This window comes from Pipistrellus kuhlii, unplaced genomic scaffold (assembly GCF_014108245.1).
Source record: "Pipistrellus kuhlii isolate mPipKuh1 unplaced genomic scaffold, mPipKuh1.p scaffold_m20_p_20, whole genome shotgun sequence".
Taxonomy (NCBI): Eukaryota; Metazoa; Chordata; class Mammalia; order Chiroptera; family Vespertilionidae; genus Pipistrellus; species Pipistrellus kuhlii.
Window position 1 is genome coordinate 11,517,422 of NW_023425516.1, and position 14,109 is coordinate 11,531,530.

A 14,109-nucleotide genomic window follows, 5' to 3' on the forward strand; every position below is an offset into this window, starting at 1 on the left:
TGCACTAGACCCTTCACAGCTCAGACAGGCCACAGGGACATCCACTGGCCATGGGGAGGCAAGCTGGCCCTTGTTTATAATACCCCCATCCCGGTCTACATAGGAAACACTGGTCTGAGGGTCCGGTAATATCAAATAAGATCTCATTTTAGTCTAGATATTACTATGTTCTTTTTACAGTTAAGAAACCAGAGGCTCGCAGAGATTAACATGCTCAAGGTGATGAAGCCAGTTATCACCAAGTCTATTTCTGGATCTCGCCCGGCTGCCCAGCACGGCCACTCTGCTGCATTTGCACCTTGAGCTACAGGACTATCAGGATCAAGCTTAGAACGTCAGTGACCTTCATTCAGAAGGATGGTTGCTAGGGAGCGATCTGAACACCGCCCACTGCCCTGTTCTGACCTTTCCCCAAATGAGTGTGGATTCTAGAGGGACTCAGTTTGGATGAGACAGGAGCATGAGTGATATAAACAGGGCTTGGAAATGTCTGTTGCTTTTATTGGACTAGAAGGGGACAGCAGGTCACACACGAAGGGAGAAGGTCCGAGTTTGTGGTTTGTGAGAGGAGACTGATGTGAAGAACTGGGAGTGCTATGTGGAAAGGTCACAACTCTAAAAGCTGAGAAAATAAAGAGGCAGAAGAATGACTTGATGCCTGGCAGGATTGGGGGAAGGAGGGCTGCCAGGAAGAAGTCTGTCAGTGGATAAAACAGGAAAGGACTGGAATTGGAGAAGGTAGGGGAGTTGGGGGTGATGACAGGGCTTTACTCAAACAGACGGAAAATGTTGGGTACAATCTAGAAGGGAGAAAACTCCCTGCCTTGGGGTCAAGGAGAAAAAAGCACAACTGCAAATTCTTATAAAGCACCCACTCTGTGCCAGGCACTGTCCTAAGTATTAATTTTTAAAGAGAGAACATTTCAAACCCAGAACCCAGGAGTAGACCAGACAAAACAGTGAAGACCAATGAATGCAGGATCGTGGCTACAGACACAAAGAAAGTCTCTCCAGAGAAGTGGTGGTGAGACATGCTGAGCTCTTTAGAGCAGAGACTGCGTGCCTGGGACTCGGGCACCTGTGCAGGTTTTCACTTTAGCCTGGCAAGAGCCAGCGGTGTGTCTCCTCCCAACATTGTTTAGCAGCATCACATTGGAACCCAAAATGGGCCACGATGGGAGCATTTACACTGGAAATCAGCCAGGGCTACAAATCAGTGCTCTCCTCTCCCCTTGGCCCCTGGAGCCAGTTTGCCAGCACAGCAGCCTAGAACCATTGTTTACATACGGGCACTGCCTAGCCGGGTTAGAGAATCCATTCAGTAAGCACTGATCTAGTACATTATTCAGGCGGCTGACTCTAAGGTACTGGGTAATAAATCAGTGAGTGAGGCAGACACAAACCTTGCCCTCGCGGAGTTAACCATCTAGTGGGAAAAACAGAAATGATGCTAACGCCATCAATTCCATTATGAGTAATGCCACAAAGGAAAAATACAGTTGACTCTTGAACCACATGAGTTTGAAATGCGCGGGCCCCATTTTATGTGGATTTTTTCCAATAAATGCATGGCCCTCTGTATCCACGGGTTTCTTATCTGAGATTCAGCCAACCGCGGATCAAATAAACAGAATTTTTACATTATCGACTTTGTGTTCTCTAACTGTGGATCAAATATACTGCTTTTTCTCTGAAGTTGGTTGAATCTGTGGATGCAAAGGGCCCACTGTTGTGAAGTTTTGGGGGAGTCAAAGGTATAGTTGTTTTGTTTTTTTGTTTTTTAATATATATTATTGATTTTTTACAGAGAGGAAGGGAGAGAGATAGAGAGCTAGAAACGTCGATGAGAGAGAAACATCGACCAGCTGCCTCTTGTACATCCCCGACTGGGGATGTGCCCACAACCAATGTACATGCCCTGGACCGGAATCGAACCTGGGACCTTTCAGTTCGCAGACCGACGCTCTACCACTGAGCCAAACCGATTTCGGCTATAGTTGTTTTTTTTTACTGCCTCGGGGTCAACACCCTTAAACCCCTGTGTTGTTCAAGGGTCAACTGTATAGGGTACAGCAGCCACTCACCCCGTCCGTCTGACCTGCGGCTCACTTCTCTAGCATTTTTAATGGAGAAGCAAAGCACAAGTGCCTGCTGTTTTCTCGATGCTCACACCTCCACGCGGCATTTCCCTTCAATAATAGGCCACTTCTTCAGCGCCAGGCTGGCCACTTCGTGGGTTCTCAGAGGTTTTCGGCCTTAGGGGTGAGAACCACAGCACCTCCTGAGCAGTCTCAGCAAAGACAGCCTCCTCCTCCACCACCGCACCTGGCCGGGCCAGCTCCCTGCATCTCTTCTGCTCCCCAGGACATCATCGTTTCCATGGGAACCCACTCACTTCAAAGGGAAAGGAAGGAGACTGGAGGGGAGGAGGGAGTGTGGAAGCCGAGTTAACCTCCCCTCTTGGCCCCTTTCTGTGCTGCTGGCAACCTCACTGCCAGGTCCCAGACAACACCCGTCCGTCTGTCCGGCAGCACGGAGATGGGGCCTCGGCTCAAGCTACACTTTAACTTCTTGGGGGAAATCCTGGGGTTGCGGTGGGGGCTGAGGAAGCAGAGAACTGAGTGGGTCCAAGCCTGCGGTCCCCATTGCGCGGGGTTTCCTTCTCAGGCCCCTTCAGCATTGCTCCCGAGCCACAAACACAATTACCCGCGATGTACAGCCAATCACCGTGTCTGCTCAGATTAGACTGTGGTCATTAATCTGAGCGGGACTCCTGGCTGCCTGGCTGATTAGCCCAGATGATGCTCTGGTCTGATCCAATTAAAGACAGACCGGGCCTCCCCTCTGCCCCTGCACACACACACACACACACACACACACACACACACACAGTCCATATCAAAGGAAACCAGTACATTTCATGAACACATCCTCATACATAAACACAACCCTGCAAACCTTAGGGGACTAGCAGGCTCCCACCCTCACAGGTGCGCCTCCCTTTGACATTGCAGGGGCTGGGGACTTCTCTACTCTTTCTTCACCTACAGTCCTGAGAGGGGCTGTGGTGGGGGCTCCCAAAAGCCAGTGTGGGCACTAATCTGAGTCAAAAGGGTCTCATTGCATTTGTTGACATGAAATACCAACTCCCTGAAGTGCTCCGGAGCAGCCGGACTGCCCGTGGCAGGCAAATCTAATTAAAATTGCCCGCCCTCCTGGAGGCTGAGTTCCCTCCCAGTCATGTAGGAGGGCTGTAGAGAGGGCGGCTGGTACTAATGGGAGAGGTGTGGTGTGAGAGACAACCTGTGGGAGGGGGCAGGCAGGAAGGGCTGCAGAGTGGAGAAGCTGTGGGTGTTGATGTTCTGAGATGCAGGGGTCACCATGTTTGCCCGGCAGCTGGGGGGCCACCTGCAGAGATAATCTGGGCAGACACCAAGGGCTGTGGGGTGGCCAGCCTGAGGGAGAGGTGAAGATTGGGTGTGAAGGTGAACAGGAAGGAGTGGCATCCTGATGGGCAGTTCCCACAGGGGAGGTGACTGTGTCCCCTGCAGCCTGGCCTGGGGTTGGGGGTGAGGGGCAAGGGGAAGGAGCCTGGGGTCCTGGGAAGGGCTATGAGCAATTGGTGGGAGCCAGCGGATCGCTATGGTTTGAGCCAGACATGGTGCCGGGTACTCACATGGCTGTCTCATGAACCCTTATCACACCTGGGGATGAGGCCCTGCTGCAACACTAAAGCTTGGAGACCAGTGCACCCCTAATCTGGGGATCCCTCCAGGCTTGAATCGGAGCTCAGTATAGGGCCCAGCCCCAGGGCTCTGGGAAGGTGCCAGGATCAGTCACATGCGCATCGCCTGGGGTCTTGGTAAAGGGCAGATCACACATCCCGAGGGCTGGGGGAGCTGAGATTCTGCATTTCTAATCAGCTCCCAGGTGCTGCCACGCTGCTTGCTGTGCCCCTCCTCGGGGCAGCAGTGATCTATGGAGTTTCGTGGCTATAACCGATGGCCACCAGGCAATTCCGGAGGCCATGGTACTCTCCTCTCCTTCTCACACCCCACAGAGCACCAGCCACCATACAGTTCATTTACTGATGGTGATGAAGCTGCATCTCCCCACATCCAGCTCTGGCTCCTGGCATTCCCAGAGTACATCAGGTCTATCCTGCCTGCAGGTCCTCCTCCTCCTCCCGCTGCTCCTCCTGGGAGCCCTCTTACTGGCCTTGAAGATCCAACTCATACATTCTGTCTGTGAAGCGTCTGCTGTTAGAGCTCTGACCGCTGTGCTGGTTTCTTTTTGGGGGAGACAAGAGACCAGCCCATGCTCTTATCTTTTTAGGGGTTTCCTCTTTTCCCAAGAGTCCGGCACATATAATAGCAGGGGGTCAATAACAGTGTGACGGGAAGGAGGGCATGAATGACAGGAATGCCAAGTCCTATGATGGGGGAGGCTGACTTGTCCCCTAGAATCAGATCCTGTTGTTCTTTGGGGTCCAAGGTGGAGTTTACTGCCTGCAGGCAGCTGGGCCGGGCCTGTGCATTGGGGTGGGCGGGCAGGCCCTGTGATGTATCTTTCCTCAGGCCTGGCAAGCACCGCTGTGCCAGGATCTACGGATCAGAGCCCACTGTTCTGGACTCCCCACTGTTAGCATTAGAGGCCCTCAGCTCATCTGAGTAACTAAAAATAATGCCAACGATAATGATAATAACAGCCATAATCGCCACCATTACCATAAAGGCACTGTCATCTGGGGGGGTGGGGAGTGAGGAAGAGGAAATCAATCTTCTTCCTCTCCGCCCTGGGTGGCCCATTGCACATGTTGCTGGCGTTAGCACCTGCTGCAGTGTGGCCCAGCCAGAGGTAAGCTGGGCTCACTGATGCACCTGAACGCCTACGCTCACACAGCGGACGTGAGCCAGGGTCCAGCCGCAGAACCGAGTGTGGCCCAGGCATCTTCTCTTCAGTCCCTGCTGGAGCCTCGTTCACTCCTGCTCTCAGTAGATGCCAGCTTCTTCCCAGCCACAGACATAAACAGGAACTTCCCTGAGTTCTTCCCGCCCTCTGGACCATTACGTGTGTGTGTGTGTGTGTGTGTGTGTGTGTGTGTGTGTGTGTGCATGGGCTGGTGCAGAGCAAGATGGAATGAGTTCCTGCTCTCTGCCCCCACCTGGGGGAGGTGCCAGGACCTACACAGCCACACACAACGCCTGTTGCTAAAAATCCCAAGATGACCATGAATCAAAATGTGGTTCCAGGACCAGCTGCACTGGAGTCACCAGGCATGCTTTCACAAGTTCATGTTGCTATAGCCTCACCTATGGACTCAGGAAGGAGCAAGGAGCCCACAACATGAATTTAACAAGCTCTGCCAATGGCTAGCAGGCACACTAAAGCTGGTGTCATACCAAGTGCCAGGCGGTGCAATAGATGCGCAGAGCTTCTTGCTGGAGTAAAGGCAACAGTGAGATGAGGCAGAGAGCAGTCCCCAGGCAGCTGCCTGGTTGCTGAATGGAGGGTTTCTGGCTCATTAGGGCTCGTTTCCCCAACAGGGATGAAGAAGATACTGGAAGATACTGCCCAGGCCCTCGTATCCCTCACTAGACAATTCCAGGGGCTGCCGTAACCCCAGTGGCCAGCTGAGGGACCTCCAGATTGATCTGAGAGAGAAGGCCGAGAAGGGAGTAGCTGCTGGCCACTGTCTTTGCCGAGCCCCACAACTGGCCTGCAGTCTCATCTCTCACAACTTGGGCCTGAGGCTGGCTGGGGTGTCTCCTACCTGTACACAGCTCGCTTGTCAGCCTCCAGCTGGGCCTGGGGGTCAATGGGGGCACTGGGCACAGGAGTGCTGGCAGCAGCAGAGGGTGCGGAGATATGGACAGCCTGGGCCTTAGAGGGTGTCTGAGCAGTTGCCGTCATCTGCAGAGAGAAGAAAGAGGAGGTGGCGGTTAGTGTGGCCAGGACGCCTGGCTGGAACGGCTAGGGCTGCCGTGGCCTGTGGTGAGTGTATAACGAGTGTCCATTTGTATATGCGCTACAGTCGGGAGAAAGCAGGTCTTTCTTCACATGAGAATGTGCTGGAGAACAACACAGGGCCATTCAAAACCAGGTGGTACACAGCACACTTTAAAAGAGATGATTGTTGCCTAGCCAGTGTGGCTCCTGACCTATGAACCAGGAGGTCATGGTTTGATTCCCAGTCAGGGAACATGCCTGGGCTGTGGGCTCGATCCCCAGTCAGAGGTATGTAGGAGATGGCTGATCTATGATTCTCTATCATCATTGACGCTTCTCTCTCTCCCTCTCACTTCATCTCTGAAATCAATAAAAAAAATTATATATATATATAAATTATATATATATATATATATATATTATATATATATATATATATATATATATATCTTAAGAGATGATTCTTAATGCAAACTAAGGTGGTGACCTCTGTCCAGAAGCCGGAAAAAAAAAAGCCCCAAACCAAGCCCTTTAAATTGTGCCGAGGAGTCACCTGGGATGTACTGGGCAGTGTTAAGTTTCCTAACTTGGAGAGGAGGAAAAAATAGCTGAGATGTTCTCATGTGGGCAGGTCTATTGCATGTAACACAAGCCAGAGGTAACTGTTTTAAAGGTTTCAATAGAAAACTGAATGGTCCCCAGATTTGGTTGACCACGTGAAGATAAGCAGATTTTAGTGACTCTGCTCAGGCTTCTGTTCTCAGCTCTCACAAATATTTAGAGCAGTTGTTTTCATCCTGTTACATGCTTTAAAGGTGCCTCTACGGCCTTGATATATATATATATATATAATCAGAGAAACTCCTTTTAATATGCTATGTTGAATTTCCTGTATAAGATTTCATTTGAAGAAATGTTTAAATGGCTTTAAAACTTCTGATAACCATCATTACAGAAGATAATGCTTTTAGGTTATATTTTCTTTGGTCAGAGGGATCCCTCAAATGTCATGAATGGTGACATGTCTCGCCTGTCCGTCGCACCGAGACAGCGCTGCCCTCTGTGCCGTTGGGCTCATAGATTTGTCTGCCTCCTGCACTAACGCTTCGTCCAGCACCCATCCCCCGACACAGAGTAGACACTTAGTGTTTGTAGAGAAAATAAACGAGAGGTTAAATGAATGAATCCACTGCAAAGGCAGTAGATATTTTATAGCTAAAAAGTTTATCATATGATCCAGGTCCCTGCTTTCTGGGAGAAAAGTATTGTACTTCCATGAACACAGCACAGTATTGCTGGTGCCAATATCCCCAAGACACCTGCTGTCTCATTCTCTCCATTTAAGTCTCTGCTCAGGCATCACATCTTCAGAGTAAAGAGCCCCTTTGCCCCTTGCAATGCCCTTCCTCTGCCTTATGTCATAGCCCTTATCATGACATGCGCTACATGTCTATTTGCTTAGTTAAATCTCTTCTGCCCCCAAGACAAAAGGACTCTGCCTGGCACTAGTTAAGGCTCAATAAATATTTGTCGAACCAGTGAACCGAATGAATGAATTATGGGCAGTGAATGAGATTGGGACTATAAAAGAACCATATCTGCTTTACTATACTGTGTCCCCATCATTCCTTTGTTAGGATGAAATAGCCTTACTATTGTTGGCCAAGCTGGGGGAACTTTCTCAGACCCAGTGCACAGGAGGCTGGACAGCCTCCATGGAACCCGGAGTCCTGCTGCCTTCTGGTAGCTGTGGGCCTTGGGCAAATCCTTTAACTCTCCCACCCTCCTATCATCTTATCAGTAAGCACATTGGTGCCCTTTTAGGATTCACGAGTATTAAAGAGATGCTGTAAGGAAGAAAGTACAAATGAATGTTCCAATTTTCAAAACAGAGAAAGAAGGTGGACTCAGAAATACTAAATATTGCTAATGCTCACCTCGACCTGGGCCAGTTTCTTTCATTCACAAATGCAACGGATTGTTTCTCCAAATGCTACTCCGGTCCCTGTGCTGGGCACTGGGGTCACAGGGCCGAGTGCCTGCTAGGAGGCTCAGCTCCTGGCTTTAACACGCCTTCGGAGCTGGCAGATGGGGCAGACGTGGTAGGCATGGACAGTGTAAGTGACCTCACCTCGTACCTCCCAGCTTCCCCCAAAGGACCACAGCCGCAGAGTTGGTATCAGCATGAGGAAGGCTCCTAGGAGAGGGCGTATGCTTTCTGCCTGGCCCTCCTCTTCAATGCTTAGAGGATGTCTAGCGAAATGCTTAACAAACATGGGTGACAGGAAACAGATCCAAAAGGTCTTTAAAGATGTTGGTAACACTCTGAGTCTAACAAGATTCATTTTCATCTAATAATTCGGCACTTAACACTTTTAGCACTTTGGCAAAAAAAAAAAAAAAAAAAAAAAAAAAAAAAAAAAAAATCAATACTTTAAGTGCCAAACAGGGGAGACACAGTTCAGCAGCAGCTTTTGTTGACAGCAGGCTCATTATGTCCAAAGTGTAATATGTCTGTCGAACAAACAAATGAGAAAACTGGCCTCAGCAAATGCTGCGCTCAGAGGCCCAGTCTGCGCAAAGCCACCAGTGCCACCCATCGTGCTGGGCCAGGGGCAGGAGGCACACTCAGAGGAGCACTGACCGGGGAAGGGACCCTGCACTGCGCCGTCTGAGGACTATTGGGAGGAATCTGAAATGTGTAAGGGGGACGATGGAGAGATGTGAAAGCCTCTCTTTGAGTTGTGTGAATGAAAAGTTTGATTCTAGCCAAAACCGGTTTGGCTCAGTGGTTGAGCATCGGTCTGCGGACTGAAAGGTCCCGGGTTCGATTCCGGTCGGGTGCATGTACGTTGGTTGCGGGCACATCCCCGGTAGGAGGTGTGCAAGAGGCAGCTGGTTGATGTTTCTCTCTCATCGACGTTTCTAGCTCTCTATCTCTCTCCCTTCCTCTCTGTAAAAAGATCAATAAAATATATTTAAAAAAAAAAATTTGATTCTAGATTCTATCCTGTATGCCCCGAAGGATCAAATTACAAACAGTGCATTAGATCTATATAACACGGAGACAGATCTGGGCTCAACCCCGGTAAGTTCCCACCTTCTAGTTCTCAATGCAGGATGGACTGCCACCAGGGGAAAGGGGGTGGAGTTTCCACTACTACGAGGCCATGCAGAGAAGGCTGATCAGCTGGGCCCCATGCAGGGTCAGGAAGCTTTCTAGGTGGGGGGCTGGGTGAGATGGCATCTGAAGTCCCTTCCAACACCAACAGGCTGGGACACCAGGAGGGTGCTTTAATGACCACTACCCGCTGCAGAGAGCTGGGGTGGGGCTTGTATCCCATGATGCACCGTGGGGAAAAAGGGCTTTGGAAGCTCAGAAGTGCTCCACGGGTGGAGGGTGGTGTTGCTATTGAACACGCGATTTCCAGGACATGCTTCTTTCCTACAGCAAGGTGAGGCTGTGTCTGCACAGCCCATCCAGGGGTGAAATACAGGCCAGGCTGGTGCCCTGCTCTGCCCACTCAGGGGGAATATCCTTGTGCACTTGAAGGTGAGGTAGGAGACAGGGCTGAGGGGAGGGGCTCCCCCTCCTCTGTCTCTCCTTTTGGGGCAGGGTGTTAGGGAGGCCTTTCTGGTTATAGAGGAGAGCACAGAATGAAGTGTAATCCGAGGTGGCCACACCTGCGCATCCCAAGAGGCTCGGCTGAGAGGCTGCTGCGGGGGCTCAGAAGCAGGAGGGGTGAGAGAGCAGAACTAGTCTTGGGAGGATGGTGACTCATTTATTTAGCTCCTGGGGGCCAATTCGGCAAACTCTGCATTTCCTCCAGGTCTGGAGAATGTGTTCATCTCCACATCGATTTCTTTTTCTAGCCAGAGCCACCCTTCCTCATGAACTGGGGCTCAAAGCGAAAGGCCCAGCAGCTGTCCATAGGTCTGGGGCCGGGGGGATGGGTGACTTATGGGGAATTTGGGGCTGGTTACCTAGAAGTACAGCCTGAAGAGCAGGAACAGAGAGATTGCAGGGACCAGGACAGAGTGTGACTGTTAAATGACTGCTTAGAGCTCCCTGATTCTGGCCTAGGAAAGCCAACTTAAAATTAAAAAAAAAAAAAAAAATTGTTTTCAGAGAGGAAGGGAGAGGGAGAGAAACACAAATGATGAGAGAAAATCATCGATCGAACCAGGACCTCCTGGTTCATAAGTCGATACTCAACCACTGAGCCACATCAGCTGGGCATGAAAACCAACATAAATTTTCAGGAGTTTTGCAAGATGGTTAACATTGCATGGGTAGCTTGAAATTGTCCGCGGTGGGAGCATTTGCACCACAGAAGTTAGCAAATGTTGCAAACCAAAGACTCTTCCACCTCCACACCGAGAGCTCTGCGTACAGGAATGCAAGACCTGGGGGCTGACCGTCTGGTCTGACCAGGAAGTGAGCAGATGCTCCAGAGTGAGGGGAAGCTGGGAAGCTGCACACCAGTTTCAGGTGCTCTTATTCGTGTTGGAATGCCTCTGCAGGGCATGTCCGTCACCCCCCCCCCCCCCCCCCCCTGGCCGTGGGGAAGCCACTCCTTTCCCAGCTCAGCCGGAGCCCTAGTCTCCCAGGAGGCCTTTCCCAATGTTGCACGTCCCCAACCCAGGTAGCATGACCCTGCCTGGTCTGTATGTGTGTTAACCTACCGCCTGTGACACCATGGGGCCCTATCAGCCTGTCTCCCTGTGGACTGGTTCCCAGTTCCCACTGCCACGCTGGTCATGGGGGGCTCCCGGTGTGTTTGTTAAATGATTGAATGACTGACCGGATGAGGGGCTGAGTGATGTGTTAAAAGGCTCAGCGATCCAAAAAGGGATGGGGTCAATGAGGGCTCCCCCAGGGCTCCCCCACTCAGTCAGTGCAGAGCAGGAAGGGCTGGCTGCAGAGCCAGGCCAGCCCAATGTAGCTTAAAGAGGCTCCTGCAACAGCAGACGTGGGTCACCTACACCTGATCCCAGGGCTGACTGGGCAGAACAGACCCCGGGAGAGTTCCTCAGCGGCGTACCATGGGGTCTTAACGAACTAATTACTTTTAGTAGAGTTTCTAGGCAGTGGTTTACAAGAGGAGATTGTAAATGCTCGCTGGCCCTGCCTGCACCTCTGGGGTGTTGCTGACATGTGGCTAATAGGAGAGAGGCCGTGGACTTGGACCTGAGTCTTTCTCCTCCCAACTATTGCACTTTCCTAGAAATTGTATGTGCCCCACCCTTCCACCCATTTCTAGGGGACTCCTCGCTCATGTAATAGTGCCAAACCAGTGATTTCTAGGAGGCCCTTAGTGGTGTATCAGATCGCAATGTGTGTGCACAGTATGTGTGTGTGTGTGTGTGGGGGGGGTGTTTAGATCTGGAAACACATATTTGATATGTCTAGTGTGTTCCTAATAAAAAATATGTACTGAATGGATGAGCGAATGGAAGGAATCGTACTGAAATTACTCGCCTCAGTTTACACAATTCCTCAGCAGTAGGGCTGGGACAGAGCCTAGGATTCCTGCGTTTCTACTCTATAGTCATCCCACTCTTCCTCCTGCAGACCCAGAACTCCAAGAACAGCAAACACCCTTGGGCCACGAATCATCCCCCCTCCCCTCCCGCCAGGCCAGGCAGACACCGGAGCTCCTAGTTCTCCTGGGGGAGGGGGGCAGCGCGTCTCAGGCTCCTGGGCCAGTGGCTACTTGACCACCTGTTCCCAGATTTATTTTAAGCTTCGTATACTTGGGCCATTAACTATTTTTGTAGCTGTTGAGGGCACTCATGCTGCTTGGTAGTAAGAGGATAGACAATAAAATCTCTGTTCTCTGGGTAAATATCAGAATTCAGATAACAAGTTTATTGGATAAAACACCTGGACAAGGCCATTGGAGTGAGGGAGTGTTCGCAAGCCTCGTGGCTGGCCCGCCTTCTCCTAAATGGGGGCGTAAAGGAGCATAGTGGGGCCTGAGGCTGCCTTGCCTTTTACACAGGAGGACTCTGAGTCTTAAGTGAGTTGGCGCTCAGGGATGTGTCCAGTTTAAAGGCCTTGGTGGCCCCAGCGGCCAGGGAGAGAGGTCACGGTGCACAGAGAGAAAAACCCAGCCGAACATAAGAAAAGAAATAGGAGAGTCTGTTTGGAGTCTGTGTGGATGAGTCAAAGCAAGGGCAGGCAGTTCGCCCAGATGGTCCCTGGGGTGCTGCCCCCAGGGGCACGAGAGCTGTCAATCACAGCCGCAGAAAAGGCTTAGGGGGACCTTCAAAGCTGCTGAATTGACTGCACTGCTGCAAAGCCAATGAGTTTCACAGGCAGCCGAGCAGAGGGCCTGCAAGGCAGGGGGCTCCAGACCTTAAAGAGATGAGAGGGCTGCAAAGTGTGAAAATATCTGAACCAGCTTCTGTGGCCGCAGCTGCAAGGCCCGGGCAGGGGCCATTCACAGCCAGGGGGCCCTCGCCACCCCCTCTGCATCCAGCTGTGAAATCAGCATGGGAACCCCAATGACTGATCAAAGGTCCAGCTTCCACAGGATGGCTGCTCCCGACCCACCGACCCACCGGAGTGGGAATGGCGCTGGGATGGGATAGGGAGGGTGAGGAGGCACTTGGAGGAATGGAGCGGTCTGGCCTCCCTAACATGCTGGCCCAGCTCAGCCTCCCTGTGACAGAGAAGGTAGGATAGCATCACCTTGACCCCCAATCTCCAAGCACAGTTTCTTGGGGTTCTGGACACCATTCTCCTCATCCGTGGGCTGCAGAGGGGTGGAGGGGATGGATGAACACAGCTTTTGCCCAAGGGTCCCAAGGAGATAATTGACTTTTGGCATGAGCTCCCCGGACAGCTTTGAAGTCTTGGCTGTATGCCCCGCCTCCCTCTTGTCAACAATGAGGCCACATCCTTGAGGAACTGCCAAACCCTTTCGATATCACCCACCATCAAGCCATGCTACATACGCACCTACCTACCTACCCTTCAACTTGTTCCTAAACTGTCAACTGAGTGCCTTCATTCATAGGGGCTGCGCCTGGTGGGTGAGGCCGACCCCACCAAGGTTTCCGCTTTCTAGTCTAATGCTCACGCAGCCCCATGTGCGGGGGGCCACGCAGACAGAGGAAGACTGAGCCCTAAATACACACACATCTAGACCGGATGCAGGATTTGTCTTCCTACAAGCCAAGGGCAAAGATATCTGAGGAACAGTGTGTATGTGTGTATGTTTGAGGAAGCGTGGGGGTGGGTTTTTGTGTGTGGGTAAGGTGAGGGTGGAGGAGCTGGTGAATCCAGAGGGTTTCCTGAAATTGCCAGTGGAGGTACCAGAGGGAGAACTTTACTTGGTCAACAAGGTTGCATGTGGAATGAATGTTACAGGAAATGGGAGAACTTGAAGGACCTTTCAGAGGTGGAGAGAGAGCACATGAATAAGGGCTGTATGCCTAGAAGGAGCAAGGGGGCCGCTGTGTCACCATGAGGATTCTGGGAGGGAGAGACAGTAGAGAATGTAGTAACTTGGAGAGTTCCTTAGAACCGGGGTGCTGGGCTGTGGCAGGAGGGCTGGGGGTCGGGGGTCCAGGTGGCAGGTGGCAGAGATGCGGAAGAACAGAAGCGGTGATACAGAAATTCATACAACACAGTGGGCGGAGGCCCACACACCTAGTTCACATGTCTCCCGGAAGACAATGTTTTCATGGGACAAGCATCATAGAACTGCAGGCGCCCAGGTGACACACCCCTGCTCTCAGGGAGGTCTGTGTGGACCAAGGGCCCAGCTACCTTGAGGGAGGTGAGGCGCTGGGGTTAGACAGCAGCAGGGGTGCGACCCTGGTGGAACTTATCAGAAAGCCCCAGCAGGAAGAAGCAGGCCACAGGATGTGTCCAGTGGTCGCTGCTTTAGCGCTTTCTAAGCGTAAGGTCTGTCTGTAGTGCACAGTAAACACAGAGTGACATCCTCACGAGCAATCACGGGTTGCCCCACGTTGGGCTGAAATGGGCTGAGGGCCGGCTGCTGAATGGGCATCATCCACGTGGTGCGCCCCATACAGCGAATGCTGCTCTATGCAAATGGGAGGAGAGAGAAAGCCTCCTCCATGCTAATAACTTTATTCCCCAAACTTCAAAAATGAAATTGCCAAGTTAAAAACTTGCCTTGAAAA

The 14,109-nt window shown here is 51.5% G+C and overlaps 1 protein-coding gene across 3 annotated transcripts in view; it reads right to left on the reverse strand.

Annotated features, from left to right (window-relative positions):
• PKNOX2 (PBX/knotted 1 homeobox 2) overlaps positions 1–14,109 on the reverse strand; it is a 229,807-nt gene that overhangs the window by 61,174 nt on the left and 154,524 nt on the right. For all 3 annotated transcript variants that reach the window (XM_036449445.2, XM_036449441.2, XM_036449442.2), the window contains exon 4: positions 5,774–5,913. In XM_036449445.2, coding sequence (XP_036305338.1) covers positions 5,774–5,913 — 140 coding nt within the window. The remainder of the gene's footprint in view (positions 1–5,773; positions 5,914–14,109) is intronic.